Here is a 22646-nt window from a genome sequence, read left to right as displayed (position 1 = left end):
CGCCGCTTCTTCCAGGTCTGAAGCTGAAATGCAGCGGTTACGCGCACGGGCCATGGAGCTCGACAGGCCTGACTGCGACTCCCGGGTCTCCACCGACGGCGCTGTGTGATGCGGGGCAAGGTACTCAGCTTCTCTGAACCTCCAGCCACGTGCATGTACAACGGGGGTCACAGTATCTGCCTCTCACCTGCCTCAGGGCTGGCGTGAGCAGGAAGTAGATGGGGAGCCCTGACAGCGGTTCTCAACCTGTGGGTCGGGACCCCTTTGGCGGTCGAGCGACCCTTTCACAGGGGTCGCCAAAGACCATCCTGCATATCAGATACTTATGTGACGATTCATAACAGTAGCAAATTACAGTTATGAAGTAGCAACGAAAGTAATTTTATGGTTGGGGGTCACCACAACATGAGGACCTGTATTGAAAGGACCAGAAGGTTGAGAACCACTTCTGAGAAGGCTGTCTGGCAAAGATCAAGCTCTCAGTAAATGTTAACTGTTGTACGTAATCCATCCTCAGTCTCCACTTCCTGTAATGGCTGCTTCTCGCTGCTGTGTTTTCTCCACTGAGTGCCCTCTCATTCTCAGAATTCACACCTTCCCATCACCTTTTGATCTTCTCCCAGTTGTCCTTTCATGTCGGCTCGCTTTACCCGGGCTAAGGCGGAACTGTTCCAAAACCATCTCTCTGGGTTCCCAAAGACCCTGTCTCTGCCTCATCTTTCCCGAGATGGGTGTGCCTGGGGGTGGGTGGTGGAGAGGAATTGCCAGCCCCTGGCCTCCCTAGGAGCGGGAAGATGAGGAGAGCAACAGGAGAGCTACTAACTAGAAGCAGTCCATCTATTTCAGAAAAAAATCTCCAAAACTAGGTCTCCTTCAAACTGTTTGCCCATCACACTGGCCTACTCCTTCTCTCTCCCATTGGTTGCACGTGACTTAACTAGCATTTCTCTCTGGCATCCAGTCCCACTCAGTTTTCACTGTTTTTATGACAGGACTCAGTCCCCCATGTCCCCAGGCTAGCTGAGGACTTGCTTCTGAGCTGTTCATGGATAGGGAGAGAGTTCCACCGAGGCTGATTTAGGAGGGAGAACTGGAAGGGATGGGGAGAGACTCGGACTCAGCCTTCAGGTTTTCCCAGTGATGTCGCCGCTCTGGGGTGAAAGGCAGAGGATGAGTAATATTCCGTAAGCAATGGAAAAGGAGTCCCCAATTTCTGGTTTGGGGAGCGAATAGAATGACTAGCTAGCACCATTTCTCTTTCCTCTTGAATAGTGTCCGCCTGACTAAGTCTGTTAATGCTGTTGGCTTGTGATGTTGAGTTTGATTGATGAAGAAGATTATCAGACTCGTGCGTTTCCTTATCGGATGTTCCGTTGGAGCACGGGACTTGGGCTTTCTGTCCCTTTCTCACAAGACCAGAGCTCCTGCCGGCTGGCCAACTGCTTGGTCATGGGCTGGGAGCTCCTTTCAGAGCAGGGTCATTTTCAGCTTCCTGGGCTGTTTGGCCTTGAATATACTGCTCCAGCTCTGAGCTTAGCTCGGAGGAGAATTTAGATGGTAGTCTAAGAAGGGAATCAACCTCTGAAGCTAAGGTATGAGACTCAGATTGTGTTGTTCTTCTACAGGAGTTTTTGTTTTTGTTTTTGAACAAAGCCTGTGAGCAGAAGGTAAGAGAGATGGGGTGAAGAGGGTAATGGATTAATGACACCGTTTCAAGGAAGAAATAATCCATCGGTTTCTCTGTCTTGCAGATAGGAAGGGCAGAAATCGTGAACTTTGCTGACCTCTGATGTGAGGAGCCCAAGTGGGACCAAGGGTGGAGCCTGCCTAGTTGTGCATCCTGAAGCTATGGGCCAGGGGGCCATGGTGACCTGACATCGTGGACTCTGTCCAGTTGCCCCCTGTTGCCCCTTCTCCCTCCCCACCCTGCACTAAGAGAACTTGTCTCCACCTCTTCAGGGAACTGACCCTGAGGGAATCCTTTTCCCCTGTTTTCCTATCCTTCCATCCTTCCACCCTCCCAGGAGAGCCCTAACCTGCACAATTCCTACCTCCCTTCCCAAGAGGTAGTCCCACCCCTGCCTCCCCTCCCCCGCCATGCTCAAGCTGTGGAAGGTGGTACGCCCAGCTCGACAGCTGGAACTGCATCGCCTCATACTGTTGCTAATCGCTTTCAGTCTGGGCTCCATGGGCTTCCTGGCTTACTACGTATCCACCAGCCCCAAGGCCAAGGAACCCTTGCCCCTGCCCTTGGGAGACTGCAGCAGTGGTGGGGTAGCTGGCCCTGGCCCTGTACGGCCTCCAGTCCCACCTCGGCCTCCCAGGCCTCCAGAGACAGTTCGAACTGAGCCTGTGGTCCTTGTGTTTGTGGAGAGTGCATACTCACAGCTGGGGCAGGAGATTGTGGCCATCTTGGAGTCTAGCCGTTTTCGTTACAGCACTGAGCTGGCCCCTGGCCGAGGGGACATGCCCACACTAACTGATCATAGTCGTGGCCGCTTTGTCTTGGTCATTTATGAGAACCTGCTCAAGTATGTCAATCTGGATGCCTGGAGTCGGGAACGGCTAGATCGGTACTGTGTGGAGTATGGTGTGGGCATCATTGGCTTTTTCCGAGCCCATGAGCATAGCCTAGTAAGTGCCCAGCTCAAGGGCTTTCCCCTTTTTCTATACTCAAACCTGGGGCTCCGGGACTACCAGGTGAATCCTTCTGCCCCCCTACTGCATCTCACACGCCCCAGCCGCCTGGAGCCGGGGCCACTGCCTGGTGATGACTGGACCGTCTTTCAGTCCAATCACAGCACATACGAACCCGTGCTGCTTGCCAGCCTTCAGTCAGCTGAGCCTCCTGTGCCAGGACCGGTGCCTCGCCGGGTGCGGCTCCCCACTGTGGTACAAGACCTGGGACTTCACGACGGCATCCAGCGGGTGCTCTTCGGCCATGGCCTTTCCTTCTGGCTCCACAAACTTGTTTTTGTTGATGCTGTTGCATATCTCACTGGCAAGCGGCTCTGCCTGGACCTTGACCGCTACATCTTGGTAGACATTGATGACATCTTTGTGGGCAAGGAAGGGACCCGCATGAAGGTGGCTGATGTTGAGGTCAGTCTTTTTCCTTTCAAGTTGTCTCAAGCCCTGCCTTGATTCTGAGCTTGCCATAAGTACGCTCCCTACCTTTTCCAGGTAGGAAGAACACCACTCGTTTTTCTTCTGTTTGCTGTCTCCTGATTTCTCCTGTCCCTGCTACTCTTCCCAGGCTCTGTTGACCACCCAGAACAAACTCAGGACCTTGGTCCCCAACTTCACCTTCAACTTGGGCTTCTCGGGCAAGTTCTATCATACCGGTGAGCTTATTTCCTTGCTCCTTCAGCATGTCAATCTTAGTTTGATCTGTCCATTCGCTGGCCCACCTTCCCAGGTAGACAAGTTGTAGAAAAGGGGTCCAATTTGGGGCCAGACTTGGGGTCCGAATGTATGTGAGGAGCTAGCGGTGGGTGTGAATTCAGGGTAGCATGGGTGACTGGAGGGCAAGTTGGCAGGTAGGCAAGTAGGCAGCCTTAAATGGACACATGTCCCCAGGATAGAAGGTGGTCAGGCTACAGAACAGGGCAGAGGGGCTAATTGACTTTGTTCGGTGGTCGGCATGTGGTCGCAGGGACGGAGGAGGAGGATGCAGGGGACGACATGCTGCTGAAGCACCGCAGAGAGTTCTGGTGGTTCCCCCACATGTGGAGCCACATGCAGCCGCATCTGTTCCACAATCGCTCCGTGCTGGCCGACCAGATGAGGCTCAACAAACAGTTTGCTGTGGTGAGACCCTTGGATCTCTTACCCAACTTTTTCCCAGAGATAATGCTTCCTTTTCAACCTTCCCCTCATGGGGTACCTTTTCCCTACCCTTTCCCTTTTTCTTTCTGTGTAGGCATCCCCACCCTCTTTACCCTCTACTCCCTAAACCTCACCAGGTCCTGGTGAGAGTCTATGCCATTCCCAGGAGCATGGGATTCCCACGGATCTGGGGTATGCTGTGGCCCCCCACCACTCGGGTGTGTACCCCGTCCACACGCAGCTCTATGAGGCCTGGAAGTCTGTGTGGGGCATCCAGGTGACCAGCACTGAGGAGTATCCTCATCTCCGCCCTGCCCGCTACCGCCGTGGCTTCATTCACAATGGCATTATGGTGAGGGACTCCCAATACAAACTTGAATTGAACTCCCACGTTTGACAACCTCCGAACTGCATTGATCTATGTCCTGTTAACTGCCAGTCCAGTTTATCCATATAAAAGTGGGTAGAAGGGTGAAAATTCTTAATGTAACAAGAGCTTTATTGCTGTAACTTCAGGCTGAGTGCTTAGTACTTCTCATTTTACCTTTCAAATCTCATCTCTCCTTATTTCTTTTCCTTCCAGGTGCTGCCACGGCAGACATGTGGCCTCTTCACTCACACAATCTTCTATAATGAATATCCTGGAGGATCTCGTGAACTGGACCGGAGCATCCGAGGTGGAGAGCTCTTTCTGACAGTACTGCTCAATCCGGTAAGGTGCCAGGAGGAAGGGCTGGGAGATTGGAGAGTCAGAGTGTTTGCAGGTTGGACCTTTGCTCACCACGCCTGATTCTGAGGTGGGTAGTAGGCTCTCCAGCTCTGACATGCAGGCATCCCCTTGCAGATCAGCATATTTATGACCCATCTGTCCAATTATGGAAATGATCGACTGGGCCTGTACACCTTTGAGAGCCTGGTGCGCTTTCTCCAGTGCTGGACCCGGCTGCGCCTACAGACCCTTCCTCCTGTCCCTCTTGCACAAAAGTACTTTGAACTCTTCCCTCAAGAGCGAAGCCCCCTTTGGCAGGTATGGGTGGAACAGGCTGACCAGAGACATAATGGAGGTGTGGGTTGAAGAAAAGATTAGGCCTCATCTGACTCCTGGCCTCACCTTCAGAATCCCTGTGACGACAAAAGGCACAAAGATATCTGGTCCAAGGAGAAAACCTGTGATCGGCTCCCCAAGTTCCTCATTGTGGGACCCCAGAAGACAGGTGAGTCATTCTTACCAATTTCTCTTGCCTTGCCTTAAACTTAAAGGATTCTTTGGCCAAGGAACTCCCTTCTCATACCTGTCCCCCATTAATCCAGCCTCTTGAGACAGTGATTATTAACCTCAGTTGTTTATCAGAATCGTCTGTGGAGTTCTGTTTTAAAAGATCAAAGTGATTCAGATGCAGTCGAGGCTAAGCACCACTATTTTAACCCTTCCCTGGGCCTCTCTCAGATGTTCCTTCTCTCGTTCTAGTTTGGCTCTAGAGGATTTTATTACCCAGAGTGGTTATTTTCTCACCTTCTTTAAGCTCATATTGTTGAGCTGGCTTCTCTCCCACAATGGCCTGGACTCTCTCCTGTTTAGGGACCACAGCTGTTCACTTCTTCCTGAGCCTGCACCCAGCTGTGACCAGCAATTTCCCTAGCCCCAGCACCTTTGAGGAGATTCAGTTCTTCAGTGGCCCTAATTACCATAAGGGCATTGACTGGTGAGAGTGGGACCCCTTGGAATACTTCTCAGAGGAACACTCCCTTCCCCCAAAATACCCTGTTCCAGCTTCCACTGCACAGGCATCTGGCTTTTCATTCTGCCTCTTTTCTCCGCTGCTTCCTAGGTACATGGACTTCTTTCCTGTTCCTTCCAATGCTAGCACTGACTTCCTATTTGAAAAAAGTGCCACCTACTTTGACTCAGAAGTTGTACCACGTCGGGGGGCTGCCCTCCTACCACGAGCCAAGATCATCACTGTGCTCACTAACCCTGCTGACAGAGCCTACTCCTGGTACCAGGTGAGCCTGAAGCTAGGCACACATTAGGTTTGAGGATGGAGTTGTGGTAACTGCTAGAAAGACAGGAGTAAGGGTAGGGAAATTAAACTAGTGCCTTGGAGTGGGGTGCCTATGCTATCTGTTCCCCAGACCAAGAGTATGGCAGGTAATTCTGTTAAATCACCAATCCCTTCTCTGCCTATTCCTGTCCTTCAGCACCAGCGAGCACATGGAGACCCAGCTGCTCTGAACTATACCTTCTACCAGGTGATTTCAGCCTCCTCCCAGGCCCCTCTGGCACTTCGCTCCTTGCAAAAGCGCTGTCTTGTCCCTGGCTACTATTCTACCCATCTACAACGCTGGCTGACTTACTACCCCTCTGGACAGGTACAGTCCCCCAATAGATCTCATTGGGGTTCCCCCGCCCTTTTCCTTTTAGCCCAGAGACTTCTAAGAAATACAGCAGTAACCACATCCCTGTCCCTAGTTGCTGATTATGGATGGAGAAGAGCTGCGTACCAACCCGGCTGCTTCAATGGAAAACATCCAAAAGTTCCTGGGTATCACACCCTTTCAGAACTACACACAGACCCTCAGGTGGGAGACCATGATGCAGGAGAGGACTAGGGAGGAAATGGGGGAGCAGGTTGGCCATGTCTGTCTGGAAGAGACATGAATTTACCCTGTCTCTCAAGGAAAGACATGTGTCCCTATGGGCAGGGAGAGGTAGTATAAATTTATGGGGCTGGGATTTCTTTTTTCTCCTGCCCACTAATGGCCTCTTCCTGTTGAGCAGGTTTGATGAAAGTAAGGGATTCTGGTGCCAGGGACTTGAAGGTGGTAAGACTCGCTGTCTAGGCAAGAGCAAAGGTCGGAGGTACCCAGATATGGACAGTGAAGTAAGTAAATTCTGGGACAGGTTTTCCCTCTGCACCACTAAGATCTGATTCTATGTCCTTACTGTTTATGCCTTCATTTTCCTCCCCAGTCCCGACTTTTCCTGACGGATTTTTTTCGGAACCACAATTTGGAGCTGTCGAAGCTCCTGAGCCGGCTTGGACAGCCAGTGCCCTCATGGCTTCAGGAAGAACTGCAGCATTCCAGTCTGGGTTAACGTCACTGCCTCTGTACCAGCAAAGAAAGCCCGTTTCCCTAAGGGGCAAGCCCAGAGAAGGGCCCATAACGGGGATTTGAGTTGGCCCCTTCCCCTTCTACCTCAGTGGCCCCCAGTCCTGGGATGGCTGAGAAGGGAAGGGCATCCCTTTCCCATAGTTCTGGGGTCTGATAAAGGGGCTTCCCTTGATAATCCCACATTATGGTACTAGCCACCTTTGACCCATGTTCTTAGAAGGTAAGGAATTAGAGGCAGGGTATAGAGGAATGTTTTAATCAAAAGATTACCCTCTTCATCCCCCCCAGTATGGCTTTACCTGGCTACCTGGCTATGGGAGGGACCCCTTACTGTGGGATTAATGGGATCTACCTGTGGCCCGGCCTCCCTGATGTCATTCACATTGAATGGGGATGAGGTCCGACAGTGGCTCATAGAGCTGAGTATGAGCCCTAGCTGTGGGCTAGAAATGTCCTTAATAAACATCCTTATTTTTCTGTTTTGTCTACCTCACTGGAGTGGGAGAAACCTAGAATAAAGCAAGTTTCAGACTTTTCCCCACTACAGTTCAAGGTTCATCTGCTCATCAAGGAAAAGAAGAGACAGACCCAGGCAGACTAGAGTAAAAAAGGAGTTTATATATTTATAAATGCCAAATAAATACCAGAGGCCACCCAACGCCCCCTCCCAGACTGGGCTGTTTCCCCCAACCCTAGGCTTCTAAGGTCTGAGACATCTTGGCCCCAAGCTATAGCCCAAGAGCAGCTGCCAGTCTGGGCTACGAGGGAACTGGGTGGGGATGATCTGTCCAGCCAAGATTCACTTCCCCTGTGTGAGGGGCCTCCATGGCCACAGGCTTGTCTCCCTGTATAGGGCCCTAGGTTGGCCAGACTCAAGGGGAGAAGGTGGTCATCTCGAGTGAGACCCGCTGCCACAGCTCCTTGGTCTGTTTGCTGCGCTTGAGATTCTGCAGGATGTCGTTGAACTGCATCATGCCCATGGGTGTCAGGCAGAAGGCGCTCCGGGCACTGCGGATCGCATTCACAAAGTCGTCGTAGTCGGCAGGGGTCAGGTGAATCAAGCGGTGGTGGATGTACTGGAAGAGGATGTTTGGAGAATGAGCTACTAAGCACCGAACCAGGCCCCCTCTGCACTTACATGCTGGGTGATCTGTTTCATGCCTGCCCAGGAGGTGCTCCACCCTGCTCCATACGTCCTGGGTTGTCACCTGCATGTATGCCTGCTGGCAGCGCTGCACCAGTTGGTGGAAGGCCGGGGCACGCAGGTGGTTGTGGGCATGAGCAGGGCTCAGCCGCTGCAGCGTCTCCATGACGATCTCCTGCAGCACAAACGGGCTCAGCACCCCCTTGGCTGCCCCCACACAGAACTGGTGCACGTAGTTCACTCCTGGGGGGCAGGGGGAGGGGCATGAGACGGGGGTGGCCACCTTTGCCCTAGGGACCCAACTTTTATCTCAGCTCTGGCCTGGCAGAGAGCCTCCCTCCACCCCAGGAGCTGAGGTAGCCCCCCGCCCCCCGCGCACGCACACATACCCGACCAAGGCCTCAACTCAGCAAGAGCTAGGAAGGAGGTCTGGGATAGGAAAGTGGGGGAAGCAGGTGGGGGCGGACAATGGTCCTGGGGAGGGGAGGTGTTACCCAGCTTTGCTGCCAGCCCCAGCAACCATTTGACATCATCAGTGTAGGGGGGGGAACGGGAGAAGTTGTTAGGGTGATCGTTGTGTGCCCGGCGACCCAGCATCTCCAGTGCCAGCATTCCTGGGAGAAAAGAGTGGGCACATGGTGGGGTTGCATCTTCGTCCTCTACCCCAAACTGGTACCTGACCCCACAGTAAATAAAGAGGTATAGGAGGGGTTGTCACTTAAGAGCCCCTGGCATGGGGGTACAGAAAGGGACCTCTCACCAACACGGTAGGCAGCATGCAGGTGGTGTAGGCTGTGTGGGTTGACAGGCTGGCTGTGCGTCTCTTCCTCGGGTGGTGGAAAACCCCCGCTCACCAGAGGGCTGGGCTGTGTGGTCAGGGCAGGCAATGAGGCACCCTGGATGGCTGGAAACGTGGATGCTGGATGGACACTGCTCACTGAGGGATGAGAACCACGTGAGAAACAGCCCCAAGAGGGGCAGAGGAAATTCCCTCCCTCCTGCCCCTGCCCAGTGTACCTCCCCTCCATTCACCTGTTCCCTGTCCCCACAACTCACAGGCCACACTGGTGGGCAGTGGGAGCCCTGGCTCTGTGTGATAGGGATGTACTGTGATGGGTGCCATGGAAGGGACGGGGAAAGACACAGCAGTGGCAGCAAGTGAGGGGGGAGTCACCGAGTAAGGGTACTGAGCCCCCAGGAATGCAGGATGCACACCCTAGAGGCAGAAAGAAAAGAGAAAGAAGATACCAAATTATATTAGTATGTAACTTTCCCCCCTTCATCCCACACTGGGTATCCCCTACATTTCTTTCCTTAGTTGGGCTGGGTCCCCCAGACTCCCACCCATCACCTCACTGAGGACTCTTGGACAGCTCTATTCTCCCAGCGTACCCCATGCCAACCCCCATGAACACCTTATGTTCTCCCACATGCCAAACCCCTCCTGCCCCCCCCCTCCCGCCCCCGGAGAACACTGGTCTCACCTGTGGGTATGCAGAGCTGGGCACAGGGAAGACGGCAGGCCGGGGCATATGAGGCATGGGGTGGGCGGGGTGAGCTGGGTGGGTGAGGTATTGAGGGCTGCAGGGCAGGTGGGGCTGTAGAGCAGTGTAGGGGTGCAGGCCAGGGGAATGACCATGCCCCAGTCCTGGACCTGGATATAAACTGGACCCCACTGAAATGACTGGCACCACTGTGGCTGCTGCTGTCACTGCTGCTGCCGCCACTGTAACCGGCTCAGTCCCTGGGCCCCCCCTGCCCTCAGGCAGCCCCCGCCCAGCCTCCCCAGCTGCCCTGATCCCACTGGCATTACAGCTTGTAGCCCCTTCACGGGCTGTGGATGAGCCACCTGCTGTTTGCTCATATAGCCAGAACCACTGGTGAGCAACCTCAAACAGCACTTCGGGGTATACGCCCCCACCCTTAGCCGCCTCTTCCACCGCCATGCAGGCTTTCTCCAACATCAGGTTATCCTAGAAGGGAGGGGCACAAAGGGTTAAGGGGGAAGGGCTTTACTCAGGGATAACATTCCATCTCCCCCAGAGTGGGCTGGTTCCCAGGGAAGCCTTAGAGGTCAGGGTCAATGCTCAGAGTGTGTCAGCAGTGAAAGCTTCACAACGACACTGAACAAATATTTGTTGACCAGTAGAAGTCAAAACCCGGGTTATAGTCCCAGTTCCAAACTAATTTAGCCACTCTGTTCCCTCCAAGTCCCATCATGTCCCCAAGGCCTTCCCTAAGTGATCATCTTGGCATGTAAACTATAAGGCTCTATTTCCTTATTTGTAAAACAGGAACAATCCTAACCTCAGAGATGTAAGGTAAAAAGTTATGGTAGTGAAAGAACATCAATATGTTGTGTCATCATGAGAGGACAAACTGGATAGTTTGTGAATTCCAGGATATGGACTATAAGCTTTCCCCATGCCCAAACTCCCTGACCAGATGCCCCAAAACAGGTCCCCACATAGCCCATAGAAATACCTGCTCCTTGCACTGCACCAGGGCCCTCTGGATCTCATTGGGGTTCAATGCATGGGCATGAGGCAGACAGCTGAGGGCTAGCTCCGCAGCTGCCCTCACCATATTGGAGTCTCGTGCCCGTGATGCCCTGTCAGCCAGGGATGCAACCTCGGGAGGCGTCAGGTGCCCATCCCAGCATTCTACCAGTATGGTCAGGGCTGCACTGCCAATCTCCATTGCCTGGCCTTGGGGAAGGAGGAAAAGCAGCATGAGCACCACCGGGGAGTGGGAATGGTGTCTCTATCACCACTCATCACTAACTCCAAAAGGATAAGGCTCTTCTCTCCATCAATTAATCCCCTTCCCACGCCCAAATCAAAACATTGGATTTACCTGTAATCCAGGAAACGTGGGAAGAATAGGTACGTGAGAGCCAGTTGGGAGAAACAAAATTGTGCAGGCCAAGGGCATAAAGCCCAATCTCAAAGGCGCAAAGGTGCAGGTTGCGGTGAGGACCCTGGTGGCCCCCTGAGGAAGATGGATGTGTGAAAATGGAAGTGCTGCTGTTGCCCCCTGCCTTGATCAACACCGTCTTCGCCAGTTCGAAGTAGAAGTGTGCGGCTGCCTCTGACGGCTGATTGGGTACATGGGGGGCATGACTCTCAGGACGGCGGCCCTTGTACCTGAAGGGGCAATGGGGGAGGGATGGGGGTTGGGGTTTCTCTGAAATGGGTGTCCAGGTAGGTTGGGAAAGACCAGGGTAAAGACACTGGGGGGACAATATTTGGATTAAACTAGGAATGTGGCTCTGAGGATGAGCCAGATCAAAGATAGGTATTTCTTCCCACTGACCTGCCAACTTCAACTGTCTTCGCCCGGGCCCCTCCACTGGCACTGGCCCGGCGACTTCCACTGGAAGACGAGGAGCCCAGGGAATCTGAGGAAGAGCTGCTAATGCTGTCACTGTCCTGTCCTCTACCCCAAGAGGTGGGGGCCCAGCCCCCTCGAAGTGGCCTCCGGCTTAAGGTAGGGGAGCTATCCGATGTTGTTTCAGGGGCACTGCTGTCAATGCTGGCCATGCCTAACCCCCAAAAAGACAAGTCAGTCTCAGAAACTCCAGAAGTCAGACTTCAGGGATATCCTTCCCACCACATCCTCCCATGGGCTGTCATACCTGTGTGCTTCTTCTTAGGCCGCCCTGGGGAGCCCCAGCCGCGTCCATTGTAGCCTCCACGACTGCCAAGTGCCAAGCGGCTGGGAACCTTCCCTTCTGGCCTTGAGGTCAAAGCTGCCTCGGATGGGAGACTCTCACAGGGAGAATGTGGGGAACTCTCTAGGTGGGAAGAATAGGACATTGGGATTAACCCAGGAAAGGGGATCCCGACATGATTCCATACCATTCATCTCCCGGCCCAGTGCCCCCACCTCACCAGGCACATTCTTCTCTGTGAAGCCCTCAGTGGGGCCTGGCCCAGCCCCTGCCACACTCCCTGGCTGAGCAGACCCTGCAGAGCCTGAGGTCAGTGGTTGCAGGGCCCCTGGGCCAGACGGGCCCCCATGCTTTGATGGAGACCTCTGGCTGGCTGTGGCTGGGCGGCTAGATGAGTAGAATGAACTCAGGGTCTGTGGCTTATGTGTCTGGCTCTCTCGGTCCAAGAGTTTGTCTAAGATCTGGAGGATAGAGAAGAGGTGACAGGATGCCCTTTATCTCCAAACTCCAATTACTTTCCTATCTCCTGGAAACAGCTTAATACCACCACCTCAGGAAGACTTCCCAGTTGTAATGCTAGGAAAACCTTCTAGAACAGCGATTTCAACCTTTTTCATCTCATGACACCCATAAACTAATAACTAAAATTTTGCAGTACACCAATAAGTAACTAAAATTTTGCAGTACACCCATAAATAACTAAAATTTTGCAGTACTGTTGGTGTTAGCTTTATCATTTATTTTATTTGACAGTCTAAAGGAAAAGACATCAGTGCCCCTGACTAAATAGTCAGGTATTGCAGGTTTTAAAAATTCTTACAGCACACCAGTTGAAAAGAGGGGCTGACTTCAATATCTTGGTATCCTCTTTAACATTTAGCGCAGGGCTGAGTACACCGATATTCAGTAAGTACTGAAACAAGTGAATGAATGACTGACTTTATGCCATCGCTTTTCTTCTTCCACACTCCTGCCCAAGCGCTCCTGTAAGAATCACTGGTCTCTCCTATTCTTTATGAGGTGTTCCCAAGATTCCCCACTTATCTTCTATGGGCAGAATAACTCTTCTCATTCTACTGGAAACCCAAGACAAATGGTGGAATCTACTCTCTTTGCCTGTCAAAATCCCAGTCCCTCAGCCCCTTACCTTTTTGAGCTTGGACTGATCATCCTTGTAAGTGATCATTAGTGCCAATGCCAGGTCACCCTTCTCCCGACGTGTGCCTTCACACAGGAGGGGATGCTCTGCCTCACTCACTGTTGTCTTCATGCCTGTGAGATGGAGGGCTCATAGGAATTGAGAATGACCGTAACTCCCAAGACAACAAAGATAAACAGGCCAGGGTTCCTCAGGCACCAGCATGTGAGGTGAGTTCTGGTCCAACCCACATCCCCTATGCCAGGTCCCCACTGCCTATTACACCCAGCCTAGCTAAGATCTGGTCTGCTTTTCAAGACCTTCATAACTTGGCCCTCTCTACATTCCCAGCACATCCATCACTTTAGGGAAGTTGGGCTCCTCACTCTCACGAAGACTTGATTGCCCTAATATATTCTGTTCCCCTACTTAGAACTTAACTCATCTTTTTTTTTAAATATATTTTATTGATTTTTTACAGAGAAGAAGGGAGAGGGATAGAGAGCCAGAAACATCGATGAGAGAGAAACACCGATCATGCCCCTGACCAGAGTCGAACCTGGGACCCCCCAGTCCGCAGGCCGATGCTCTATCCACTGAGCCAAACTGGTCAGGGCTTAACTCATCTTTTAAGCCATGTTCCATATTCTACCCCCTCCCTGAGGCTTTTCCTTAGGTGTTTGTTTTACTGCCCTTTTAACACTCAAAACCCAGAGCACCCATTTTTTTAAAATATATTTTTATTGATTTTTTTACAGAGAGGAAGGGAGAGAGAGATAGAGAGTTAGAAACCTCGATCAGCTGCCTCCTGCACACCTCATACTGGGGATGTGCCCGCAACCCAGGCACATGCCCTTGACCGGAATCGAACCTGGGACCCTTCAGTCCGCAGGCCGACGCTCCATCCACTGAGCCAAACCGGTTTTGGCCAGAGCACCCATTTTTACCCTAAATTCTTAGCTGTCTTTCAGGCACGACTTGGCGCACACATGTCATCCTGGCTTTCCCATTGCCACGGAGGCCCTCTGGAACAAGGCCCATGTCTCATGACCTCGCGGTCTGGGCCAGGCTTAGCTTAGGCATGCTCAGGACATTGACATACTCACCCAAGGCAGCGACTGCTGCCTCAAATCCCAGCTCCTCATCCCCAGGCATCTCAGTGTTCCAGCTGCGACTTGGGGGCCGGGAACCCGTGGGAGAAACCACTGGATGAAAGTTGGGGTGAGTCAGGCAGACAGAAGTATCATGGGAAAAAACGAAAGGGAGAGAACCCAAGACTCTCCTCATTCCAGACCCTCCTATGAAGCTGCTGGATGGGTTTTTCCTTAGAGAAAGCTGCCCCTGCCTCAGAGTGCCCCCCACCCTTGCCGTAGAGTCAGGCATCGTACCTGGAGCACAGAGAACATCAAAGATGAAACTGGCCAACATGAGAGGCAAGACAGGCCGATAGTCACAGAGTGTCCCCTCCCGAAGCTCCTCTGCCCGGCACCGCATGGTGCTCATCTCACTTGGACCCAAAGGAATCTTCTTGAGCAAAGCAGCTACCTCAGACTCTTGATATGCCAGTTTCACCTGAGGGCACAGGAAGGCGATCAGACCTCTAACACCGCAATGGAGATCACCATGTAAGGCTCTGAGATTAGAGTACAAGGCTCAGGTAGGGCCTCTGACCTCCAAGGCCTTGGTAGAAGCCGGGGGCCGCTGTAGCTCCAAGGCAAACATGCCGACTCGAAAGGCCAGGTTGTGGTGCTCTGGGCGCTCACTTAGCACTGTTAACAGGAAGGCCGCCTTGGTCAGGGTGTTGGTAGCCACCCAGGTCTGACGGCTGGTAGATACCTTGTTCTTCTTGCCCTAAGCAGAGAAGCACAAGGAGGCAGGCAGATGAGTCTGGCTCGCCTTGGTGGAGGGAGGAGGCGGCTCTCAGTTGAGGTGGGGCATGGGAGAGAGTTAGGGGTAAGTAGGGAGGGGGAGGGTTGGGGGTCTCTCTCACCTTGGCAGGGGGCGGCTCTACCTTGAGGTCGGGTGGGTTGGCTAGCAGGTCCTGGGCAAGCTCCACGGTGAGGCGGGAGGCCTCATTGCTGTAGCCATGTGCATGCAAGGCCTCAGCACAAGCAAATAATACCTGGAGAGAGGACATGGGCACGAGATAGGTTGAAGCCTCAACTTCCAAGGGCAGGACACCATACTCACTCATGCAGCAAATACCCCATAAGTACTTGTTATACGCTGGGCCCTATGCTGGTCCTGGGTGTAACACAGGAACTCAGCCTGGTTACCGAAACAAACACACAAACCTGTGTGACGCTGGCTACCAGGAAAGGTCAAGGAGATACAGGTAGGTAGGATATCTCATTGGGACTTGGGGTAAAGGGACAGACTCAGAGACTTCCTGGAGGAAGTGATCTCTAAGATCTCTGAGACCTAAAGAAGGGACAGGAGCTCCACCAGTGAGGTGAGGGAAGTCCATTCTTTGCAGAAAGGCCAATCTGTGCAAAACCACAGATGCAAGAGAGCATGGCAAGCTACAGGAATGGTTCACATGACTAAAGTACACACTCAGACGAGGCTGGAGAAACATGCAAAGATCAGACCAAGTGAACGCTCATACGTCATGCCAAGGACTTTCATTTTTTAAACTGAGGGCAATGGGAAATCACTGGAGTTTTAAGCAGCAGAATAACACAAACATTTCAGGAAAACTAAAATGGAATCAGTAAAGAATGAACTATAGGCAGGGAGGCCTACAGGAACCTGCTATAGGATTCTAAGTCATGCTATGGTCCTGACATTCACAACTAGAGCCAGATGGCCCCTCTCCCCGCTGTGGCTAAGGCACCCCTCAGAGTCTCCTCACCTCCATGCGGCTCTCCTGTTCCAGCGGCTTCAGTCCGGCAAACAGGTCGTGCTCCTCCCCAGTCCCACCCTCGGCCTTCTCTTCCTCGCCCCCAGCCCCTTCTTGGGCATTCAGATAATATGCCTGGTAGTCATCATCCTCCTCTCCAACAGTAGGGGCTGCCTCTTTGGTTTTGGGGAGCCCACTGCCACTCTCATCTGTGGAAGGGAGGTCGTCCCGGGTACAGACCTCCCCAGGTAGTAGGCCAGGGGGGCCAGCAGAAGCTGTGGGAGCCTCAGGCCCTTCTGAGAAGTACACGCCACCATCTTCTTCATAAGTATCTGGGGGTTCAGGAAGGAAGGCAGAAGGGCCTCGGGAGCCACCAGAGGAAGGGCAGGGTGGTGGGCTTTCAGGAAATCCACCAAAGGTGCTGGCTTCTGCACCTAGGGCCAGGCTACTGTCATCCAGGCTCATCTCAGCCAGATCAGGCTCCAGGGAGCTGTCTTCACTGCTCAGCCGTCGCTTGCTCCCGCCACCTGCTGAGCCCTTGCCCCCACTGCCAGCCCCACCCAGCGCCTTGGCTTTGCCCCCACCTGGACCCATCTTATGCAGAGCCTTATCTCCCCCCTCTGCCGAGAGGCGGCGGGGACCCCTCTGCGATGAGGGGATCCCCTCAGCCAACCCCTTGCGCTTGGCCCCAGGCTCCTTGGGCCGTGCAGCTGGCTCAGCAGGGAGAGGGCGGGGCCGCTCCCGGGGTTCCTCCAGGCCCCCAGATCTGGAGGCACTTGGCCGAGGGGGCAGGGCTCGGGCCCAGCACAGGGCCAGCTTGCGGTCAGTGCCGCTGTAGGTGACACCGGGAAGGGGATAGGCCTCTTCCCAGTTGAAGTAGCAGGCCTCCACTGCTGGCCGGAAGCCAGGGAAGAGCCGCTCCAGGGTTTTCTTGTGCTGTCCCCGCTTCACATTCTCAATCACCTTCAGCTGCCACTGCCGGAGCTGTGCACACAGTTCCCGGCGGCTGTGCAGACAAAGGGGCAAGGTTGCTGGTGTCTATACTCTGCACTGAGAAGGGATGAAGGGGTTGGAGGAGGTATACACTGAGGGGGCATAGGGAAGGACCCACAGAAGAACTTCTTAAGCCAGCGCCACCTACAGACATCACTCCAACACCCAGGGATTTTGGAAGGCGGGTGCTATTAGGGGAGGGAAGGAAGAAAGCCTCTCATTAAGAGGATTCATAGGTCGACTAACCCTAATGCCAGCGGTTCTCAACCTGTGGGTCACGACCCCTTTGGCGGTCGAATGACCCTTTCACAGGGGTTGCCTAAGACCATCCTGCATGTCAGATATTTACATGATGATTCAGAACAGTAGCAACATTACAGTTATGAAGTAGGAACGAAAATAATGTTATGGTTGGGTCACAACATGAGGAACTGTATTTAAAGGGCCAGAAGGTTGAGAACCACTGCTAATGCTCAGCACCCTCATTTCCCTAGCACTAGAAGAATGTGCACAAGGAGACGGGCTCGGTCTGTCCGGGGCTGGCCCAGTCTCCGGGCTGTGGTAAGCATAAGAGGAGACTCACCGCTGGGGGCTGAGTGCAGGGTCCAGCACAGCCAATCTCCACAGTGTGACCATCTCATCGCACATGCTGGCACATGCATGGGCTGCCACCTCTGACTGCCCATTGCTACGACCTGTGTGCCCACTGGCGCTGCTGTGTGAGGCTGAGGTGCGCACGCTGTACCACCAACCTGTTATCTGGAAACAAAAAGAGCTCTGAGATGTGCCTAATAGCTTGGAGAAAGAGAGGAGTTGAGGTTAAAAGAAGGAGAAAATGAATCATCATGGAACTACCCAGCTCTGGGGAATTACCTGTTCGTAGGTGAGGCACTGGTCAGTGAGGATTTCCAACAAGGGGGCAGCATTGCTGTCCCTCCGTTTGAACATCTCCCGCACGATGCTAAGCAGGTTCCAAACACCCTCTGGCTCCCGACCCCTCAGAGGGCGCAGCAGACATGCCCATTCAGCAGCAGCTGGAGGCTCCGTGGAAGACAGATACATGGAGTTCACATCACTGTGAAAGTAGCAGAGTGGAAAGTGATGACCAGCGAGCTGTTTTCACTGCTCAGCCCTCGCTTGCTCCTGCCACCTGCTGAGCCCTTGCCCCCACTGCCAGGCCCACCCAGCGCCTTGGCTTTGCCCTGACCTGGACCCATCTTATGCAGAGCCTTATCTCCCCCCTCAGCCGAGAGGTGGCGGGGACCCCTCTGCAATGAGGGGATCCCCTCAGCCAACCCCTTGTGCTTGGGACTGAATAAAGCAGAAGAAAGTGCAACAGGGCTTTGACACAAAAGGGGCTCTAACCCAAAATACAGAGTATACAGAAAAAAGGGTGTCCATGACAAAAATTCTTACTCTCTCTCTGCCTCAGTTTCCCAACCCCTCAAAGGAAGAAAAATAACTTCTGCTCTACCTAGCTAAAACAGACCACTCCATGACTATATAAACCTGTCATCATCCATTGATTCATCAGTGACATCTGTGTGCCAGGCACTGTACCAGTGCAGGGAATAAAAGATGGGAGGTGCAAGAATTAATAGAACAAAGGATCTGTCAACAGCCTGAGGGATGCTTCCCTTCTACCAGACACAGGAATGGAAAAATCCAATTTACCTGAAGACCACAGGGGAGGGGCCACAGAACTTGTGCAATGTCTTCTTGATGTTGTCAGTAAGTGTTGATTCATCCAAATACCAAGTACTCTGGTCAGAGGCCGAGGGCCCTGCTGTGGGGTCTGGGGGTGATAGGCAGTCAGTCACCTAGAGATAGGCGCCTGGATTCGCCTGACAACAGCAAGCCTGTAGTAAGTGGCACTCTGCACTACCAGCTTTCTATCTTCCTACTGTCCTTTCTTCTCACCACACTCACCTGGGGCTCCACACACTGTATTGATGGCAGTTGACTGGGAGGAGAGGAGTTCATCCAGGAGACGCTGGGCGGTGGGGAGGATCTGAAGGGAAAAGGGACACAGGCCTAGGTGACCCAAGGAGGCCTGGGCCTCATAGGAAGGCTAGTCCTGCAGTGCGGGAACAGCTGGAGGAGGGTGTGCCGACCTCACGCACCTGCTGAGGGAGCTCACTGATGAGGTACTGAGCAAACTTCTGCAGCTGGTCCCTCTGTAGCCGAGACAGGGACTCTGACACTGGGGCCCGCAGGCAGACTGCAGAAGCCTGGAGGGGACAGACAGAGAAACAGAACAACCTGAGAAAAGGCTTGCTGATGCTGGAACTAGAGCTAGAGAGGCAGAGTAGGGGAGGCAAGGGGGCTCACATGGTGGCCAGGCATGCAGCAGAGAAAGGGGGGATGGAGCGTAGGATAGGGCCAGGATAAACTGGGAGGGCCTCACATTGTGGATTCGGAAGAGGCAGAGTGCCACGACATGGGTGCACCATTTGGCCCCAGCGCCACAGGTGCAGCTGCAGGAAGTGACCCGGCAGCGGTCAAACATCACAGCCACGTTGTAGGCCCCTTTGGGAGGGACCATCTGAGGTGGCACCACCGTAGCACTCAGGTGGAACCCTGAGGAGAAACATGGGTATGGTCAGGAAGAGCCATCAAGACATATCTTTGCCCTCAACTCTAGTCCTGCCGTTATTCAGACAACCTGCTCCAGCTTCTTGCAGTATGCCTCCATTCACAACACAGGGATGGGAGGAGCAGAGAGTGCCGCAGGGCACGATGGGACTCTTACCTATCTGCAGTGGGTCCTTCACGGCCCTCATGCGGAACAGCTGGTCCCCTCGCTGGAACTCATCTGCACTGCCATTGGCCAGGCATGAATACAGCCTGGGAGTGAAGAGGACAGAGCCACAACTTAGCAAATAACCTCTACCGACCCTGTCCGAGACCACAATGCCCTGGGCCCTCTCTCCCCAGCATCACTCCCTCTTGGGAAAAATCCCAGGCACTCCTCCTCCCCTGTCTTCTAACTACAGCTCCAAATACAATATCTCCTTTGTTCTGTGGAAAGCCCAGAACATTGTGTGAAATATCAGGACCCCACTCCCACCACCCGTGCTGCAGGCTCACCGAATATCCTCTTCATTCTCAGGGAAGCTCCAGAACGCAATCCGGAGCTGCAGCTGCTCAGGCACCGGGGGGTAAACTTTCTCCACCACTTCAAATGGGATATGAAATGCCACCTGCTTTGCTGACAGCTCCACCAACGGGATCACCAGTCCATCTTTGGGAACCAAGGTTCAGGTGAGGGGAAATAAAGAGCCATGATCATCTGGTACCAATGCCAGTGTCACATCTTGGGCCCGACCTTCACTATGAAGGACAGGGGAGAGCGGGATGAAAACCAAAGGGCCCTCCCGTCAGGATACACTGATGCTTACAACTGCACCTGGGGAAGGGGAGCTACACAACCCAGCCCACCGCCTGCTACCTAAGGTCTAGACCAGTGGTTCTCAACCTTCTGGCCCTTTAAATACAGTTCCTCATGTTGTGACCCAACCATAACATTATTTTCGTTCCTACTTCATAACTGTAATGTTGCTACTGTTATGCATCATAATGTAAATATTTGATATGCAGGATGGTCTTAGGCGACCCCTGTGAAAGGGTCGTTTGACCGCCAAAGGGGTCGCGACCCACAGGTTGAGAACCGCTGGTCTAGACAGAAGATACAAGGGATATCCCAGAAACTCCTGGTCAAACAGGTGTGTTTCAGGATGCTAGCAAGTAACACCTTTCACAAGCTTCCGCATTTAATTTCCCATATACAATTTCCCACATACGTAGCACTTTATTCGTATTAACTGTTAAAGTCTCTCCTCTGACATGCTCTTCTCTAACTGCTTTTGTACTACCCCTTTTTCTCTAGATGACTCCAGGCCTCCTCTATTTAAGGAGGGAAGACAGACCAGAGCCCAAACAGAGGGGCCTTCAGAAGCCAGAGAGGCTGCACTTCTCTGGGGCACCAGAACCCTGGCTTCCCACCGTGGGAGCCCTGGGGCAGAGGGAGAGAGGCTCTCCCACGGAACTGGAGTCACCTGGAGGAGGGTGGAGTTACCACTGCAAGTTTTCCCATCATTTCAATCAAACAGCAGTGGAATACAACAGACTGCATATCTCACCAAATTGTTAGTCAGATTAGAAATAAGGTCAGAAATCATGGAGCTGAAAGGAACTTTTATTTTTTTTAAATATATTTTATTGATTTTTTACAGAGAGGAAAGGAGAAGGATAGAGAGTTAGAAACATCAATGAGAGAGAAACATAGATGAGCTGCCTCCTGCACACCCCCTATTGGGGATGTGCCCACAACCCAGGCACATGCCCTTGTCCGGAATCGAACCCGGGACCTTTAAGTTCGAAGGCCGGCGCTCTATCCACTGAGCCAAACCGGTCAGAGCTGAAAGGAACTTTTAAAAACAACAACAACACATGCCCGAGCCGTTCTGGCTCAGTGAATAGAGCATGGCCTGCAGGCTGAAGGGTCTTGGGCTCTATTCCGGTCAAGGGCACATGCCTGGGTTGGGGGCTCGGTCCCCAGTGAGGGACGTGCAGGAGGCAGCCAATCAATGATTCTCTCTCATCATGGATGTTTCTATCTCTCTCTTCCTCTCCCTTCCTCTTTGAAATCAAAAAGCAAACAAGCAAACAAGCAAACAAATAAACAAAAAAAACCCCACGTTAATCTCCTCATTTTGCAAATGAGCAGCTGGGGGTAGCCTGGGACACAGGAGGAGGGTGGGGGAATGACATGATGTCCTAGATTTTAACCTGTTCAAGATACCAGTACGTTAAAAATTTTCCCCACCAGGACTTGCTACTTCTTTCAGAGTGAGGGAGCTCCAAGTCTCCAGGCCACCCACGTGCAAGCGGGAAAGAGGCGGAGAAGCCATGTAAGACCCACAGCGATGCTGTCTATGACCTGAGTGTGCACGTGCGTGCGTGTGTGTGCGCACACAGAGCACATGCTCTGCCGTCCACTGACGTGGAACACCGCCACTCCTACAAAGTAACACAGGGACACGTCTCCCTGTCCCAAGAGGGTGCAGAAATCTCTGTGGGGCGGGTGGAAAACAGGACTCCTGCGGTAGCCAGAGCAGAAGCACAGCCAAACCCCTCAACTTGCAGGAGGCCCAGGACACAAACTGTGCCACGAGAACTGCCGAGAAAGGATGTGGCGAGTCCTGAGCTGCTTTTACCGTCACCCCTCTCTCCAGACCCTTTAAGGCAAAATTCTTCCCGGCACAACCAGTTCACTCACCGCAAGACCCCGGGATGAAAGAAGCTCCGGTGAAAAGCAGGAGTGCTCGAAAGGTGACCAGGGAGCCAATGACCCGCCACCTCCCCCAGGGCCCGGTGACGGGGATCTAAGGCTCTGATGCAGGTCCCGGGCTTGGCCGGTGACAGATGTTCAATGTGGCCGGGACCAAGCGTCCGATCGAAACCTGTGCAACTACAGCATCGCCTCGCGCGGACCAGTCCAGCTCCACTTTCTTCCGAGCGTCACCCCTTCTCGGTGCCTCGGGGCTCAGAGATCGCCACCCTCAACAAGAGGCCCCCGACGCACTTTGCAGCGGAGTGACCTCCAATGGCCACGTCCTCACAGTCCACCCCTCGCCACGCTCCCCGTGGGCTGAGCTGGGTGAGTACCCCCAAGTCCCGGAGGACACTGCCCACCTCTGAGGCCAACGAACGACAAGAGATCTACTTCCTGTCGCTCATAATCCTATCCACCGCAGGGTTTCCCAGCCATCACCCCAAATCACACACACACACACACACGGACACACGGACACGCCAGCTGGTGTGAAGAAGCCACCCCAGAAAGAGCAGGGAAGCGAGTCCTGAAGTGCGTTCAGCGCTCGGAGCAGCGCGGTCCGGGACAGCTCCCTCC

The 22646-nt window shown here is 53.3% G+C and overlaps 2 protein-coding genes across 3 annotated transcripts; one reads left to right on the top strand and one right to left on the bottom strand.

Moving 5' to 3' along the window:
• The first annotated feature begins 6 nt into the window (after window positions 1-6).
• Window positions 7-7419, top strand: NDST2 (N-deacetylase/N-sulfotransferase 2). Of its 2 annotated transcripts, XM_006760988.2 has the most exons (14): window positions 7-120; window positions 1752-3102; window positions 3257-3344; window positions 3656-3810; window positions 3995-4180; window positions 4412-4540; window positions 4673-4855; window positions 4946-5042; window positions 5408-5531; window positions 5658-5832; window positions 6028-6198; window positions 6299-6408; window positions 6608-6710; window positions 6800-7419. In XM_006760988.2, the coding sequence occupies exons 2-14, from the start codon at window positions 2098-2100 to the stop codon at window positions 6923-6925; spliced, it is 2652 nt and encodes an 883-aa protein (XP_006761051.1). In that variant the 5' UTR covers window positions 7-120; window positions 1752-2097; the 3' UTR covers window positions 6926-7419. The 2 variants fall into 2 exon arrangements, with proteins under 2 accessions (XP_006761051.1, XP_015417650.1); XM_015562164.1 differs by lacking the exon at window positions 3995-4180.
• A 129-nt stretch (window positions 7420-7548) lies between these two features.
• Window positions 7549-19986, bottom strand: ZSWIM8 (zinc finger, SWIM-type containing 8; the record flags this gene model as incomplete). The annotated part of the gene is made up of 25 exons (XM_015562114.1): window positions 7549-8018; window positions 8151-8329; window positions 8581-8700; window positions 8847-9023; window positions 9119-9302; window positions 9571-10059; window positions 10571-10794; window positions 10943-11232; window positions 11402-11630; window positions 11724-11882; window positions 11980-12220; window positions 12907-13031; window positions 14004-14102; window positions 14286-14469; window positions 14569-14748; window positions 14888-15019; window positions 15752-16745; window positions 17316-17491; window positions 17606-17807; window positions 18407-18527; window positions 18662-18743; window positions 18856-18963; window positions 19140-19312; window positions 19485-19579; window positions 19823-19986. Coding segments are annotated over 25 exons (5331 nt in total), but the record flags the coding sequence as incomplete, so codon positions are not given.
• Between the last annotated feature and the right edge of the window lie 2660 nt (window positions 19987-22646).

Source organism: Myotis davidii, unplaced genomic scaffold (genome assembly GCF_000327345.1).
Source record: "Myotis davidii unplaced genomic scaffold, ASM32734v1 scaffold134, whole genome shotgun sequence".
NCBI lineage: Eukaryota > Metazoa > Chordata > Mammalia > Chiroptera > Vespertilionidae > Myotis > Myotis davidii.
Note: the sequence above shows the minus strand (reverse complement) of the source record. Positions and strands in the feature narration are given on the sequence as shown.

What these genes read in the sequence shown, in the direction of transcription:
- NDST2 (XM_006760988.2), top strand. Translation starts at nt 2,098, where the DNA reads ATGCTCAAGCTGTGGAAGGTGGTACGCCCAGCTCGACAGCTGGAACTG. An exon ending in GGGCAAGTTCTATCATACCG is followed by an intron (nt 3,345 to 3,655) that starts GTGAGCTTATTT and finishes ATGTGGTCGCAG; the next exon opens with GGACGGAGGAGGAGGATGCA. An exon ending in TGTGGGACCCCAGAAGACAG is followed by an intron (nt 5,043 to 5,407) that starts GTGAGTCATTCT and finishes TCTCCTGTTTAG; the next exon opens with GGACCACAGCTGTTCACTTC.